General features: G+C 51.1%; 1 protein-coding gene across 2 annotated transcripts in view; it reads left to right on the forward strand.

Annotated features, from left to right (window-relative positions):
• Positions 1 to 14,360, forward strand: part of SHB (SH2 domain containing adaptor protein B) — a 135,434-nt gene that overhangs the window by 77,113 nt on the left and 43,961 nt on the right. For both annotated transcript variants that reach the window (XM_027616220.2, XM_027616221.2), the window contains exon 3: positions 10,484 to 10,699. In XM_027616220.2, the coding sequence (XP_027472021.1) occupies positions 10,484 to 10,699 (216 nt within the window). The remainder of the gene's footprint in view (positions 1 to 10,483; positions 10,700 to 14,360) is intronic.

Genomic DNA, 14,360 nt, shown 5'->3' on the forward strand with positions numbered 1-14,360 from the left:
GGCCAGGCTGGTCCCAGGCTGGCCGCCTTATCATCACCATCCAGAAGGCTGAGGTTGTCTAAGTCCCCAGGGGGATTAGTTCCTCTTGAAGCAGTTCCAGGTTGACGAAGGCAGAGAGCTTGCCAGATCTCAGCAAGTTGCTTCCGGCCAGGCAGCTGCACCGGCCACAGGGCACAATGCCAACAACACCCCTCAGCATGAGGCAGTGACCCCCATGGCTGGCTTCAGGGCTGCCACCACCACCAAGTGGGTATGGGTGAGGTTTGACCAATTTGGCTACCAACCTGGCATGTGGCAAGGGGTGCTGTCAGGTAAAGGTGGAGGGAAGGGTTGTGCCTGGAAGAAGTCTCTGGCTCTGCCCTGGGAGGCCGGCACCCTATACGTTGCTTAGGACCAACCAGACTGGAGCCAGAGCCTGTGTTGGCCACCCCTCTAAAGATGAGGATGCACTTGAATACCTCTTTAATGGTCATTCCTCTTCCTCATGACACCTCCCTGTGCTTTCTTTTCTTTTTTTAAAGATTTTAAGAGAGCAGGAGTGGTGGGGTGGGGGGTATGACGGGAAAGGGAGAAGCAGGCTCCCCACTGAGGAGGGAGCCTGATACAGGGCTCCATCCCAGGACCCTGGGATCATGACCTGAGCCAAAGGCAGACTCTTAACTGAGCCACCCAGGTGCCCCCGCCCTGTGCTTTCTGCTTAAAGTGCCTGACCACAATGATTACTTTAGGGACCTGTGTGTGGTCCTAGTCAGATAAACCCTGAGATGACCCAGGTACCCTTCCTAGTGAGCAAACCGATGACCAGAGGGAGGAAGTGGCCTGCAGGCATCACTCGGCCACAGTGGAGCCAGAACTCTGCTCTTCTGCTTGCTTCCCTTGCTGACCTGAACTCATTCATGCGATTGTGGACCCAGAGGAGTGCAGGGAGCCCCGACTTGGCTTGCAAAAGCAGCGTAAATCGTTGCACAGTTCAGAACTTGGACTTTGGAGCCAGACTGGCTCCATCACTGGCTTGCTATGTGATGGCCTTTAAGACGGTGATGTCAGCAGCACCCCCTGGTAGAGCTCTTGTGGGAATGAAACAAGGAGCCAGATGCAGTGCACCTAGCACAGACCCCACACACAGCACGCACCTCCGCACAGCCTACACCCAGCACTCAGTCATTCTTAGTGTGCATTGTAAAGAGTGGAGCCTTTGAGACCGAGGATGAACCGGTCAGCTTGCCTGACCTGCAGATTTCTTACCAGTCAGGTGGGGAGGGAGCTTGGGTTTGGTCATGGCCCTTCCAAGACTTGCTCTCTGAGGTTCCATGAAAATAGGCCAGAGACACTGCTCGGCTGAGGGATGTAGCCGTGACTGGTCTGGCGTGAAAGTCTGTCCCCTGTGGCTTTATCACATTAGTGTGTGGCTGGAGGCCTCTGTGGAAGCTGGGACCTCACTGCACCCAGCAGACTGGAAGATTGCACGGCGGAGGTGGGGGTGATGGGCCCTCTTTATAAGTACTGTCCTTCAATACCCAGAGGACGTAAGATGGGGCTTGTGTCTGCCTCCATTTGCTAAGGCCCCAGGTGGTCCCTGCAGGGCCCTGGCCTCTGTCTGCAGCACAGGGGTCAAGGGAAACCTGCCCCTCTCAGGATTGACTTGAGAAGGCTGGTGCCACCCTCACCTCTGCCCCTCATCTGGTGGAAATGCTTGCATTTGGGTTGTTTGCAGAAGCATGTCTGTCTTTCTGGAGCACTGGGCATCCTCTATCCACTTCTTGAAAGGGTGGAGCCCTAATTGTTTGCAGGGTCAGACCCTCAGATCATCAGCAGCTGATTGCCTCACCCTGGTATTTCCTGTCAGCTTCTGAAAAAGGCTTTTTGGGTAAAAGTGCAAACCTGCTCAGTGCACCTGATCCACTTTTTCCAGTTTCCTGCCCTTTCAAGTATGCACCCCTCCTGGCATTTAGGGCCCTCCGTAGCCCAGCTCCAGTCTCTTTATCTAGCCACTCCCTGTCCCTTCTTTCTCATGAGCACTGAGCCCAAGGCAGCTCACAATATGTCGCTCTACCTCAGAACCCCTCGAGCTTTCCTCTGTCCACGACTGCTGGTGCTTGACATGCCTGGGATGCCCTTCTCCTGGTGCCCCTCATCTTTATCTGTCTGTCCTTTCCTTGACTCTACCCAGGGCTCACCATTCACTGTCTGTGAGACCAGGCAGATCCCTGGCCCTTGAGGGGCCTCCTTGCACTAAGACTTGAGATTCTGTGAAATGCCATCTCCCTGAAGGTTTGCAAAGTCCCTGGGACAGCATTTGCTTTCTGCCTCCACGAAGTTGCCACTGTCTGTACCAGTTTAGGGTACTTGGGGCCTGTTGGAACTGGGTTGGTCCCAGCTGGGCCTCTGAACCCGAGCCTCAGTTTCTGCATTCTAAAATACGGTAGCCCTTGCCTCTCTGTGCTGTGGGGATGAGGAATGATATACAGCCAATGCCCCGGTCCGTGCCTGGCCTCGGCAGGTGCTCAGTAACTCATAACTGTTAATCACTCAGTGCTTATGGATGTTGGCGTCCTGATTCTCCTTCTAAACCGTGAGGTCTGGTGGGGGGCGGGAAGGAGCCTTGTCTCACACCCTGTGAGTGTTCAGCATTTGGCCTGGGGCCCACCTTAGTGCACAGTAAGGGCTCAGTGGATGCTAGAGAAAGAAGAGCAGGCAGGCTTCCTTGATTGCCTGTGAATTTGGGTCTTGCAGTTAATGTGGAGTCAGAAAGCTGTCTCTTGAGGAAGTTGCCGCTCTAAATGGAGACTTGTTTATGCACTGCTTTGAGCCTAGAAGCAGCCAAGATCCTGGAGCAGCAAGTTCGCCTCACTGAGTCTCCACAGGGGATGGCGACAGAACTCTGGCCTGCAGCTTCTCTGAGGCCTCGGCACGCCAAAGCTGTCTCTGGAAGAGCGCAGAGTGACAGGCCGCACTGAAGGACTCAGCCATTATTGCAGAGAAGGCCTGAGAGCTCTGGGAGGAGGCCCACGTGGCTTTTGAAATCATGAGGGAAGCATATGTGGTGTCACCAGGTGTGCGTGCTTGTCTCCCTGCTGGTGCCACACAACGGATCCTCAAGGGAAGACCCCATCACTGCAGCTGACCGAGGGAAGGGAGCAAGCTGGGCACCCTGGCTCAGACCAGGGCCTTGCCCTCGCCCTTGCGCTGAGCATAAAAGAGCAAGTGGTGCAGGTTCTGGCGGGCATCGGGCAGCGACAGCCCTCTCTGCTCCCTCCAACATGACCATTGTTCTTGAGCCCTTTCCCCTGCGTCCACAAAGCGCACCCTCCACGTCTTGGGTGTTTCTGTGCAGGTCTGGAAAAGATGGTAAGAGAACTCCAGTTAGTCAGCCTCCTGGCTTCTAGACAGCTCCGGAAACCAGACTAGATAGAGGAGGAGGAGGTGGGGCCTCCTGCATGTGTTGTGTTGGGTTTATCTCCAGGCTCCATCTCCGAGCCTCCCTGCCCCGCCCTTGCTGGCCTGCAGCATCCTCCCAGGATGATTCCTGCTGCACCATGCCGCCACCTCAGCCTCAAAGGGCTACCTGAACTCCGACATCCGTTGAAGCACCTCAGTCGGGAGTCGGGCCTTTCTCCAGCAAATGTTTTAACAGTTCAGATGGGGATGAACGTCCCCTGTCTTCCCTTTGATGTGGTGCCCTGGAACTTGGCTGATTTTCAGCTGCATGCCTAATTAGGAACAGCACCCCGCCACTCCTGAGCAGCTCCTTGCTCGGTCTGTGGTGCTGGGTGTGATTTTAACACCTCAGACCTGACTGAAATAGATGCCCCTGCCTCCAGAAGATTAAGAACTAGGCAGTCTGATAAAAGAGATGTCAGGGAGCGTCTGGGAAAGGCAGGAGGAGGAGTCCTGGTCCAGGATTTAGAGGACCCCTGGCCTCATCCCTGGTACTTTTTTCCCATCCCAGGTCTCAGTTTCCCCATCTGTAAAATGTAGTGATTAGACTGCTGATCATTGACACCTCCCCTGTGTGCTTCGTGTGATGCACGAGAGTCGATCCAGAGCAGGGGTCGCCCGTGGAGGCATGAGATTGCCAAAGCAGCAGCGAAAATCAGAAGTTTGTATCCAGAAATGGAAGTAGGTTTGGAGGTTGGTGTTGAAACCCTTCCATTTCGAGTGCACGGTTGGCCTGTCGGATTTCAGGAAGCAGACCTTCCATGGTTTTGAGGGATGAAGGGCAATCTCCGAGGAGGAGGGGTCTTGGGCTGGTGTTCCAAGGAAGCCCAGTAGTAGTAACTTGAATAACAGCCACATCTCCAGAGTGCTTTCTGTGCGCCAGGCCCCGTTCTAGACGCTGAATGCATGTGAGTTCATTTAACTCTCATATAACATCCTTCCAAGGTGGATACTGTCATTCCCCGCCCTCCAGAGATGTGGAAACAGGGGCGACTAGCCTGGGTCCTCCGCTGGAGCCAGGCCTCGACCCCAAGCAGTCTGGTGGAATCTGTGTTTTCAGCCACTACACTGTTCTGTGGAACCTGTCACTCACCCAGACAGGGCTTCGCCTCCCTCCAGGTGGATGGTACAGGCAGTCAGTGGAAGGTTCATTGTTCTAGTAATGCAGCCCCGAACTTCTGAGTCTAGTCTGCCCCCAGCCCTGGCATCTCAGGCATGGGTACTGGTGCCTTCCACGCCATGATGTGGGAGAGGTCTGGTGGCACAGCCAGGCACGCCCACCGCTGGCTGAGGAGAGGTTTTTTTGGCCTGGGATGGAGGCCTCGTGGGCCACACGTCCCTGCTGAGCTCCCAAAGCCCTATGCTTTGGGATCGAGTGTCTGTTCTCAGGCAAGCCCAGCGGGGACAATGATAGGTGAGGGGCCTGACGGCCAGCGTCTCTCGTTTCCAGTTAGGCTTCTGCACGCCTGTGCCTGCATCTCCCCGCCCAGCTGCGCCCTGCCCGGAGGGTCTGAGGCACCTCTCCTTAGACACTCTTGGGGGTGCCATCCCGTGGCAGCCAAGAGCATCCAGAACCCACTTCCACCTGCCTCCAGCTGCCTCTCCCACTGGGCCCCCTGGACGGTCCACCTCCCCCATATACACCTTGTGCTTCCAGCTCCTGTGCCTTTACTTCAGTCCTTCCCGCAGCAAACGTCCACTTTCCCTGCCGCGCACCACTGTGCTATGACCTCATGTCCAGATTCCTTAAAAGTCCCTCCCAGGCTTCTCCCAGCTGAGTGATAGTAATCACATCTGCTCTGGCCCTCCCTTGCCAAGGGCTTCTTGAAAACCAGGATCGTGTCTCCCTCTGGCTCTTGTGCCAGGCTTCGGTAGATGCCTGGCTGGGTACGAGGAGGGGTGGATACCAGTGCTGCTGGAGGAGACTGGGTGTGCCAGGGATGCACACGGATTTCCCCGGCCTTGGTCTCCCAGAGACCTCCTTTTCCTGTTCCTCAAGGGAAGGTAAAGAGGTAAAGAAAAGGTTTCTTTTCTTCTAGTCTTTTTATTAGTAAAAGATATTTACCATAAGGTGTGTTACACATTTTTTCATTTAGATGTGTATCTATCTGCTTCCAAAATAGAGATTTGAGGTTGTCCATCATTTTTTTAAACGTCTATAATGAGGCCATTATAATAGAAATCAAAATCCATATAGAAGGAAGGGCGAATGAATCTATACAGTATCTAAGACAACATACTTACTGAAGTTAAGCAAAATTAACTCTGAGCTTCCTGGCAGCCAAAGCAAAGAAAAGGAGGGTGGGAAGGCAGTGGCACAGAGCTGGTGAACCCTGGAGTAAAGTGTCGCTTGTTGCTGTGGACTGAGGGAACTGTAAACCCTCATCCAGTCCCTTGGAGTTTGCGCCAAGCTCTGTCCTGGGCTCCTCACTCAGACAATCCCCTGGCCCTCGCCTCTCCACCTGCCTGCCGCAGCCCTTCGTCAGCACACCTGCCTCACCTCCTGGCTCTGTGCCTTTGGTGAGTGCTTCCAGGGTCCCTTCCAGATCTAACATTCTCTGATTCTAGAGAAAGTGCTGATTAATTAATTGATTGAGTGATTATTTTTTTTCTCTTTCTCTATATGTAATTGCACTTGACAACCTTTCTATTCCAGAGGTCAACAGAAATCCCCACCCTGTCAATTTAATGTTTCTGCTCCCTGCCGAAGAGGCATGAAATCACAGCCTGCCACTGATATTAAAGGTCATTTTCCATGAATTTATAGATGGTAATGTCCAGATAACTTGTGACTTAAAACATATGGTCACCAGCTCCCCTATTAAATTAGTCTCTCGACCCTCACAGATCAGTCTGGGTAATAAGGAGGGGTGGGCCCGGTCATTAGGCAGGAGGCAGTGACGTCTGGTGAGCTGGCCTGGTGCAGCGGCCCTTGACTTCCCAGGGCCCTGGGCGAGCCTCTCTGGGGAGAGAAGATGCTCCCGAAATGAGCGTTTTCTCAGGGAAGGGCAGCTGCTTCCGAAATGCACATAGCTCCTGGAAGCCCAATCTTGCTTCAAACCATATTTACTTTCACGGTCTCCTGTCTGTAATTACATTTTTTCTTTCCTGGCGTCCCAATTCATTATTTAAAACAACTTTCAAAAATAATTACACAATAATTCCTTCCCCCATGCACAGTAGCTGCTTACCTGTGTCAGGTTGTTGGCCCTTTATTCATGCGTAGCTGTTCTGACAACATTGCTGTCATCAGAGTCTGCGTATTGTGGGCCAAGTGTGTGATGACAGTGCTCAGTAACTCCTAAACAAGGAGTAGAATTCCCTTTGGGGCCTCGTCCACGGTGGCCAGGACTTGTTTAGAAAGCCCACATTATGCAGTTTGCTCAACACATAAACAATCTTGTATTTTACTTTTTAACTTAGCATAATTTCATGCACGCTTTTCCATGTAGCTACATAATCTTCTGATTTATCATTTTAATGGCTGCTTAATATTCCATCCAGTTAGCGTGCCATAATTTACTTAACTGTTCCCTATTGTTGCAGCCTTAATGAAAATTTGAATTCACCATGTACTACAGGGGGAAGCTCATTTTAATGATTACCATTATAACATCCCCTGACCTAACTGCATGCCATTACTAACCCAGCTGTAGGAAGGCACAGATGCCTTTGGAACAATAAATTCTGTATGAGAGGTGTAGGCACAAGTCGCTCTGATTTAATAGCTAATCTGTTCACTGCACATGTTTTCCTTTTATGTTGGTGTTTATATAGAATATCCATCTCTTCTGCATATTGTGTAATACTAAACTATGCATTTGGCATATTGCTCCACATACTTTATCACTGCTCTCAGGGACTTCCATAAATTAACAGGAATTTGGGGGTAAGGAGTGAGTTTCTGGCTGTCAGTTGTCATTCATTTATCCCACCCACACTCATTGAATACCTGCTTGCAACCAGGCTCTATGAGGGAGAGAGCAAGGGCACACCTGATTATTGGAAGCCCACAGATGTGCATCGTGAATTGCTTTGTGGTACCCAAGATTAAATGGTGATTCTCACGCAAAGTGCTTTATAAACTGTAGAGTGCATTACTGGTCGCTGGTCCTGCTTATAAAGTAGGGTGAAGAGGAAGGTGGTTTTCCTGGGGCAGTCAATGCCCATCAGGTGCAGCCCCATTGTCCTCAGACCTCGGAATTTTCCAAGGACAGGAGGCTAGAGTGCACTCGTAGAACCAGTGAGAGTAACGCGGATGATGACAACCCCACAGAACAGATTAGATAGTTTGGTGGGTTTAGTGAGTCACAGAGTCATCTCTGGTGTCTTACAGTCGGTGTTCACTTTCAAGTGACCAAGTCCTACCTTTTATAGCTCTTCTCTTTTCTTCTCCCTCCCCCATAAAAAGGGAAACATCATCCTTAAAACTAATAAATGATCCCAATTTACTCAGGGGACCCAGTAAAGCCATGTTTTGCCAAAGTATGGGACATCTTCTCGGAGGGGATGGGATTTTAGGAGCCCTGAGAACCATATAGTGAGAAGGCTTTTTCCATTTTGTTCCTCTCTCTTTCTAAAAAGAGAAAGTGACTATTTGCCAAAGAAAGTATCTCTGCGTCCTGCTTGCACCCCACCGGCTCACTAGCACTTGCTCGTGTCCCTTCTCAGCAGATGGAAAGCGGGCTCTGCGCTAGCTCCCCAGTAGGCCAGAGAACCTACCTGCTTGGTTTTGTTCTCATTCATTTTACGCTTATCAACTTTTTAGTAAAGGATAACGACTCGTGGGTGGTGATAATAAAATTTTTATCATAAACTTACAAACTCTAAAAAGTGAGGCAACATAAGTAAAAATAGAAAAGAATAACCCAAGCGGTACTTGAAAATAGCAAAATCATGAAGTTGGTGTGTGAGTTAATGAAGTCTGGGAAACACTACCGTAATGTTGGTTAATGTCAACACTAAGCACTGGCACAGCGTCAGCTGGCTTCTGTTGTATCAGGGTGTGTGCGTGGGGATTTTTGTCATCCCCGTGAGCTGGCCCTGGAACGTGAAGCCCAGCCTGAAAACAATGGTCTTGCTCAGAAGGGCTGACGTCACCGGGTGTTTTATCAGCTGCTCTTCAAGGCACGTAAGTCCTAGGGGCTTCTACCGTGTCTTTATGCCATTTGAACTCTGATTTGGAGAATGCCTCAAGAGTCCTTTTAGGGGGCGCCTGGGTGGCTCAGTCAGTTAAGCGTCTGCCTTCAGCTCAGGTCATGATCCCAGGGTCCTGGGATCGAGCCCCACATGAGGCTCCCTGCTTGGTGGGGAGCCTGCTTCTCCCTCTCCCTCTGCCTGTCGCTCCCCGCTGCTCATGCTTGCTCGCTCGCTTGCTCTCTCTCTGTCAAATAAGTAAAACCTTTTTTTTTTTTTTTTTTTTTTTAAACAGCTCACTCTCAACGACCCTCACTCCTTTAATGTCAAACCTTACCTCTCCCCTCTCACCTCCTTGGACCCAGTGCTCCAGCAAAAGTGGACAGTGAATAGACCTACAGTTTGATTCCACCTCAAAAAGAAACAAAATTCTGACACATGCTACAACATGGAAGAACCTTACAAACATTATGCTAAGTGAAAAAAGGCTGTCACAGAAGGACAAGTACCATATGATTCTCCTTATATAAGGTGTCAGATTCATGGAGACAGAAAGTAGCCTGGTGGCTGCCAGGGCCTGGGGGAGGGGGAAATGGGGAGTTAGCGTTTAATAGGTACAGAGTTTCAGTTTGGGAAGATGAAAAAGTTCTGGAGATGGGTTGTGATGATGGCTGCATAACAGTGTGAATGTACTTAATGCCACTGGACTATATAATTAAAAATGGTTAAAATGGCAAAGTGATGTTATGTACATTACCACAGTGAAACCGAAAGGCAGTGAGCCTGTCCGTCCGCTCCAGCCATACCGCCTTGGCTCGCCTCGGTCCCACCACAGAGAATGCCAACCCTCCTGTGTTCAGTTGTCAAGAGTTCACGTGTCCTCTCTCTCCTTCTGCCTCGTCCCTTACAGGCCCTGCACTGAGCCCCTTTGCCAGGGGAATTATAGTGATTTAGGTGCCTGTTATACCTCTTCTGGAAGCAGTGGGCTTCCTGAGAGCAGCCTCTCCAGTGAGCCCTCCCTTCCATATGTCCCATGCAGGCCCTTCACACAGTCAAGCAGGTAAAGTGTCACTCTTTGACTCAGAAGCACCTGATTCTAGCATCCTGGCATCCATCTTCAAGCCACCACTGGCCTCTCAGAAATGAGCAGCAGCTGACATGATGTCCCCTGCCTGGGGCCTGGTCTAGACAGGCGGTCACCCCTCAGCCCACAGAGGGCCAGGCCTTGGCATCCTCTCCAGAGGATTAAGAGTTTTCCCCCTTTATTTAGCAGTGAAACTGGACACGTGCTCTCAAGTCCCTCGGATGTGCTCAGTGTGTTAGAAGACAGGCAGGCTCTGGGGGAGGCAGAAACACAGGGAAGGGGGTGCTCATGGGGCTTTATAGAGGAGAGGATGGTGGCCCTGGGAAGGCTCTTGACTTGTTAGCTGAAGGAAAACTTGAGGATCATTTGGCCTAATTTCATTTTTCAGGTAGAAAATGGAAGTCCAGAGGATGGGGAACAGTCCTAGTGGGGAAGACCCTGTTCATCTGTAAAGCAAAGGGGTGAGGGCTCTTTCTGTTCCAAGCTGATGTCAGAACACACCTGGATGATCATGTGCACGTCTGGGCCCTGCCCTTGCAGACTACAGTGAACGAGCAGATGGTGGTGGTGGTGAGCCTTCTGGTTCTTTCATTAGGTCCAAGAACCTGAGATCTGTGTGAGGAAGCCTTGCCCTGTGAGAGCAGAGACGCTGCATTCAGGGGATGGGGAGGGACAGTTCAAGCTCAGAAACAGGGTTCTGTTCCTGTGCAGTTCTCCCCTCTTTGGCTGCTGACAACTCCTGTGGGTGTCACCTGGCAGATCCCAGGTGAGAAAGTACATGCTGCTCATCTGTTATATCTCTGCTTCCTTCCTTTTGGCCTGCAGAATTTCAGAGGCAAGAAAGTGTCCGGTCCCAGCACAAAGGCATCCAATTATATGACACCCCTTATGAACCTGAGGGCCAAAGCGTCGACTCGGACTCCGAGAGCACCGTCAGCCCCCGACTGCGGGAGAGCAAGCTGCCCCAGGACGACGACAGGCCCGCTGATGAGTACGACCAGCCATGGGAGTGGAACCGGGTCACCATCCCAGCTCTGGCAGGTAAGGAGCCAGTGGCCCCCGTCAGAGGGGGCTGCTGACCCCACACTCCGTACTCATCTTCGGTAAAGGGCATACATGCACCAGTCCCTCCTGCTCGGGTAAACCACAGGACTTTGTTTGATAATCCATTTGGCCTGGGCTGTCCTCTCTTCTAGTCCAGCTGGGTCCCTCAAAGATGATGAGGGAGGCCAGGTCAGGCCAAGGGGAAATCCAGGGTCTGGCCCCGAGGGCCTCAGTTCCAGTCTCCCTAGTCTTCACAGACGGCCCAGATGATCTCACAGTCTGACTCTGTCTTGGTCCTGTTGGTGATGCTCTAATTCACTGAAGCCGATTTCAGAAGGAGTTTTCTTACAAACTAAAAGAAGACCAACTTGCAAAGCAGCTTGTGCTGGGCATGAGGGAGCCCAGTGCTTCCATCTCGCTGTACGGCTGTGATAGGGCTGCATGCACCCAGGGCTACCACATCTCCTGTCCCAGCTCGGGCATGAAGCCATTCACGGAGCATAGGCATGGGCGCATCCTGTCCTCAAGCCAGCTCTCGCCCTGGCCAAGAATGACTGAGGTGCGCCCCTCCGCCTTGCTCTGAGACTGGTTCTGCAGAATCTGGATATCTGTCCCAGCACTAAAACTCCTCTCACACAGCCTTTTGGAAAGCTGCCTGCCACATGTGTTACAGGTCTTAAGCTGATGTGCACACCCTTTGATTCTAAGCCCAGCCTTTAGGATCCATGCCAGGGTTATGATGGAAAACTCAGAAAAGGCATTGTTTATGATCATGAAAGGTGGGGAACAACCTGAATGTCCAGTAGACAGGGATTAGTTAAATGGAATATCATACAGCCACTAACAGGTGATGTTGACAAAGAGTTTGTAATAACTGAGGAAAATGCTTCTGTTTAATGTTAAGAGGTGAAAAGCCAGATGCAAAACTCAGATCTAAGAGTTAAGGCATATGAAAAAAAAGACACTGAATGACTCATTTAATTCTTGCCACATTGAAGATCCAAAAGGACAAGTTTTTCTTTTCTTTTATTTTTTTTAAGATTTTATTTATTTAGCGCACTCATGCAGGGGGAGCAGCAAAGGGAGAGGGAGAGAGAGAATCCCAAGCAAGACTCCATGCTGAGTGCACAGAGCCTGACATGGGGCTCAATCCCATGACCCAGAGATTATGACCTGAGCCGAAATCAGGAGTCAGATGCTTAACCAACCGAGCCACCCAGGTCCACAGGGGAGTTTTTATTTTTAATTTAAGATTCATTTTTGCCTGAAGTCTCCCCTTTTAATGCACAACTAGACCCTTCCTTTCTAGCCCCCAGCAGTGAGGCCTCTGCCCTACCTCCATCCTGATTCCCTCAGTTGATGTTCCAGTCACATACTACTCACAGTTCCCTGGACGTAGTATGCAGTGTGCAAATCCATTTCCTTCTGCCTATATGTCCTTACCTGCCATGGCAAAAATCCTGTGCCTCCTTCCAGACCCAGCTCAAATATCGTCATCTCTATGAGCCCTCCCTGAGACACAGCCATGTATCCCAAGGGCTTTTTTACTGCCTCTCTGGGCCTGTTGAACTTCTTGCACTCAACTCTTGTAGAACGTTTCTTTCATCATATGGTTAATTCTGCTAGGTGCTGGTCTCTGCCTGCCAAGCTGTGAGCACCTGGCCAAGAGCCAGAGACAAACACAGTTGTGTGGTTGAAGGTCAGGTTGCCCCTGTGCATTTTACAGCCTCCTGTCTTGCCCTGGCACAAGGGAATCCAAGGACTGCCCCTGTCCCCTGGCATGGCTGATAAGGGGCTTTACTTCTCTTGGGCATGAGAGGAGCTGGAATGGGGCCAGTGCCATCCAAGAGCTTACTCTTTGCAAACACCATTTTGATTAAAGGGTTCATGTGGCAGCTCTCCCAGACATCTAGAGCCCTTGGCATGAGATAGTGTGATGGGGCCTCACACTGGACTGACCACCTGCAGGTCACTCAAGGGTGGTGTTACCTTTGATGCTCTAGTTTGGTCTGGTGCCATGCCGCTCAGAACGTGGTCCCTGGACCAACAGCATTTCATCACCTACGAGCTGGTAGGAAATGCAGGGTCTCGGGCCCCACCCCAGACCTACGGAGTCAATATCTGTTTTAACAAGGCCCCCGGGTGATTCACATGCATGTTAAAGTGAAATGCACTTAACTCTTGGACCAGAACCTACCTGCTTCTGCCCAAAGCGGGTTTTAGAACTCCTGTACATTCTTTACAAAGGATCACAAGGTCTCAGCTAGAACAGTCTCCTTGTAAGTTTCTGGGCCACAAATATCCATTCTGGGCTTGGCTTTATGTCACTGCGTTGCTGTCACAGGTGTCATTATAGGTCTGCTTCTTAGGCTGCCGATAGAAGACAGACTCAGAATCAGGTCCCTGTCTCTCATCAAGTCACTTGGTTCTGCGTGGTCTGCTCCAAAGTGTATACCGGCTGTCCTCTTCCCAAGAAGCTTTTGGTTTGGTCCTGATTTCTGGGGCATAGAAGGAAGCGCTTTCACTCGGGCTGGAGGGATGCTGTAAGCACTAGTCTTTAGTCATGACCGGATGCCTCCCCGTGTCTGTGGACAGAGCCTGTTGGTGTAGTGTTAGTAGGCGAGGAGCACTCTTTGGTATCCTAGCCCAGAGTGAAAATGGAGTGAGAGGTGGATGGGCCACCTTCCAGGTAAGGAGGATGAGTTGAAACAGCTCAGTTGGATAGCTCGAGTGCTGCTGTGGGCTCGTTTGTAAACCCAGAAGTGTGGCTGCCCAGGAATGAAGGACAGTGTTCCCACGTGAGTCTGTAGTGTTTGTGCACACGCATGGGTATGTCCATACGCACGTGCTTTGTCATTGGTGTTGTCAGGGAGTAAGGCAGTGCTTGGCTAGGCCCTGTCCTCCATATAATACCTGTTTGAAATGTGCCACATGGTTTTTCTAGACTTTCAGGAGCTCTCTGATGGGCCCTGGGGAGTCTGGGGTGCAGGATCTGTAGCTGGGGAGCATCTGTATGGGATAAAATTGGCTGGGCAAAATCATTACTCTCTCTTTCCACCCCTTGTGTTCTCTGGTTCTGCATTTTTAGCCTGGATGAGGGAACCTGGGCAGTGTTTTCAAATTTCCACAGGGTGTGGATTGTGAGGGAGCCCCAAAGGGCAGAGCTGGGCCCACCAAGAAGGAGCCATGGGGATTTAGGATCCAGGTGAGCGGTAAGAATGTCATTTATACCTGGAAGTATATGAGCTTCCCCTCACTGGGAATTTGCAAGCAGAAGCTCATTTGAGGCAAGATTGCTGGTAGAGGCTTTGCCCAGAAGTGTGGGGGTGGCCTGTCACCTCCAGGATTACTTCCATGTTTCAGCACCCCACCATGTTGATCATAGACTGGGAGAAGGGCGCGCCTCTGAATTATCTCCATGATTCAGTCTGTGAAACAAAAGTGCTTACTGCCTTTCAAAGTGCTGTCCTGTATTGCATTCATGGCAAGAGGCATTTCTCAAAGGCGGGCTTTGGCATCTCCATAGAAGTAACCCTTCTCAGGCAGTGGCTCCAGACCAGCCTTTATGGAAGTCAGACCCTTCCCATCTCAGCCATACTCTGAGGCTCTGGGGACTGCTGCCTCAGGAAGGCTTGATTATCACTCCCTGATTGTCGTG

This window comes from Zalophus californianus, chromosome 13 (genome assembly GCF_009762305.2).
Source record: "Zalophus californianus isolate mZalCal1 chromosome 13, mZalCal1.pri.v2, whole genome shotgun sequence".
Lineage (NCBI taxonomy): Eukaryota > Metazoa > Chordata > Mammalia > Carnivora > Otariidae > Zalophus > Zalophus californianus.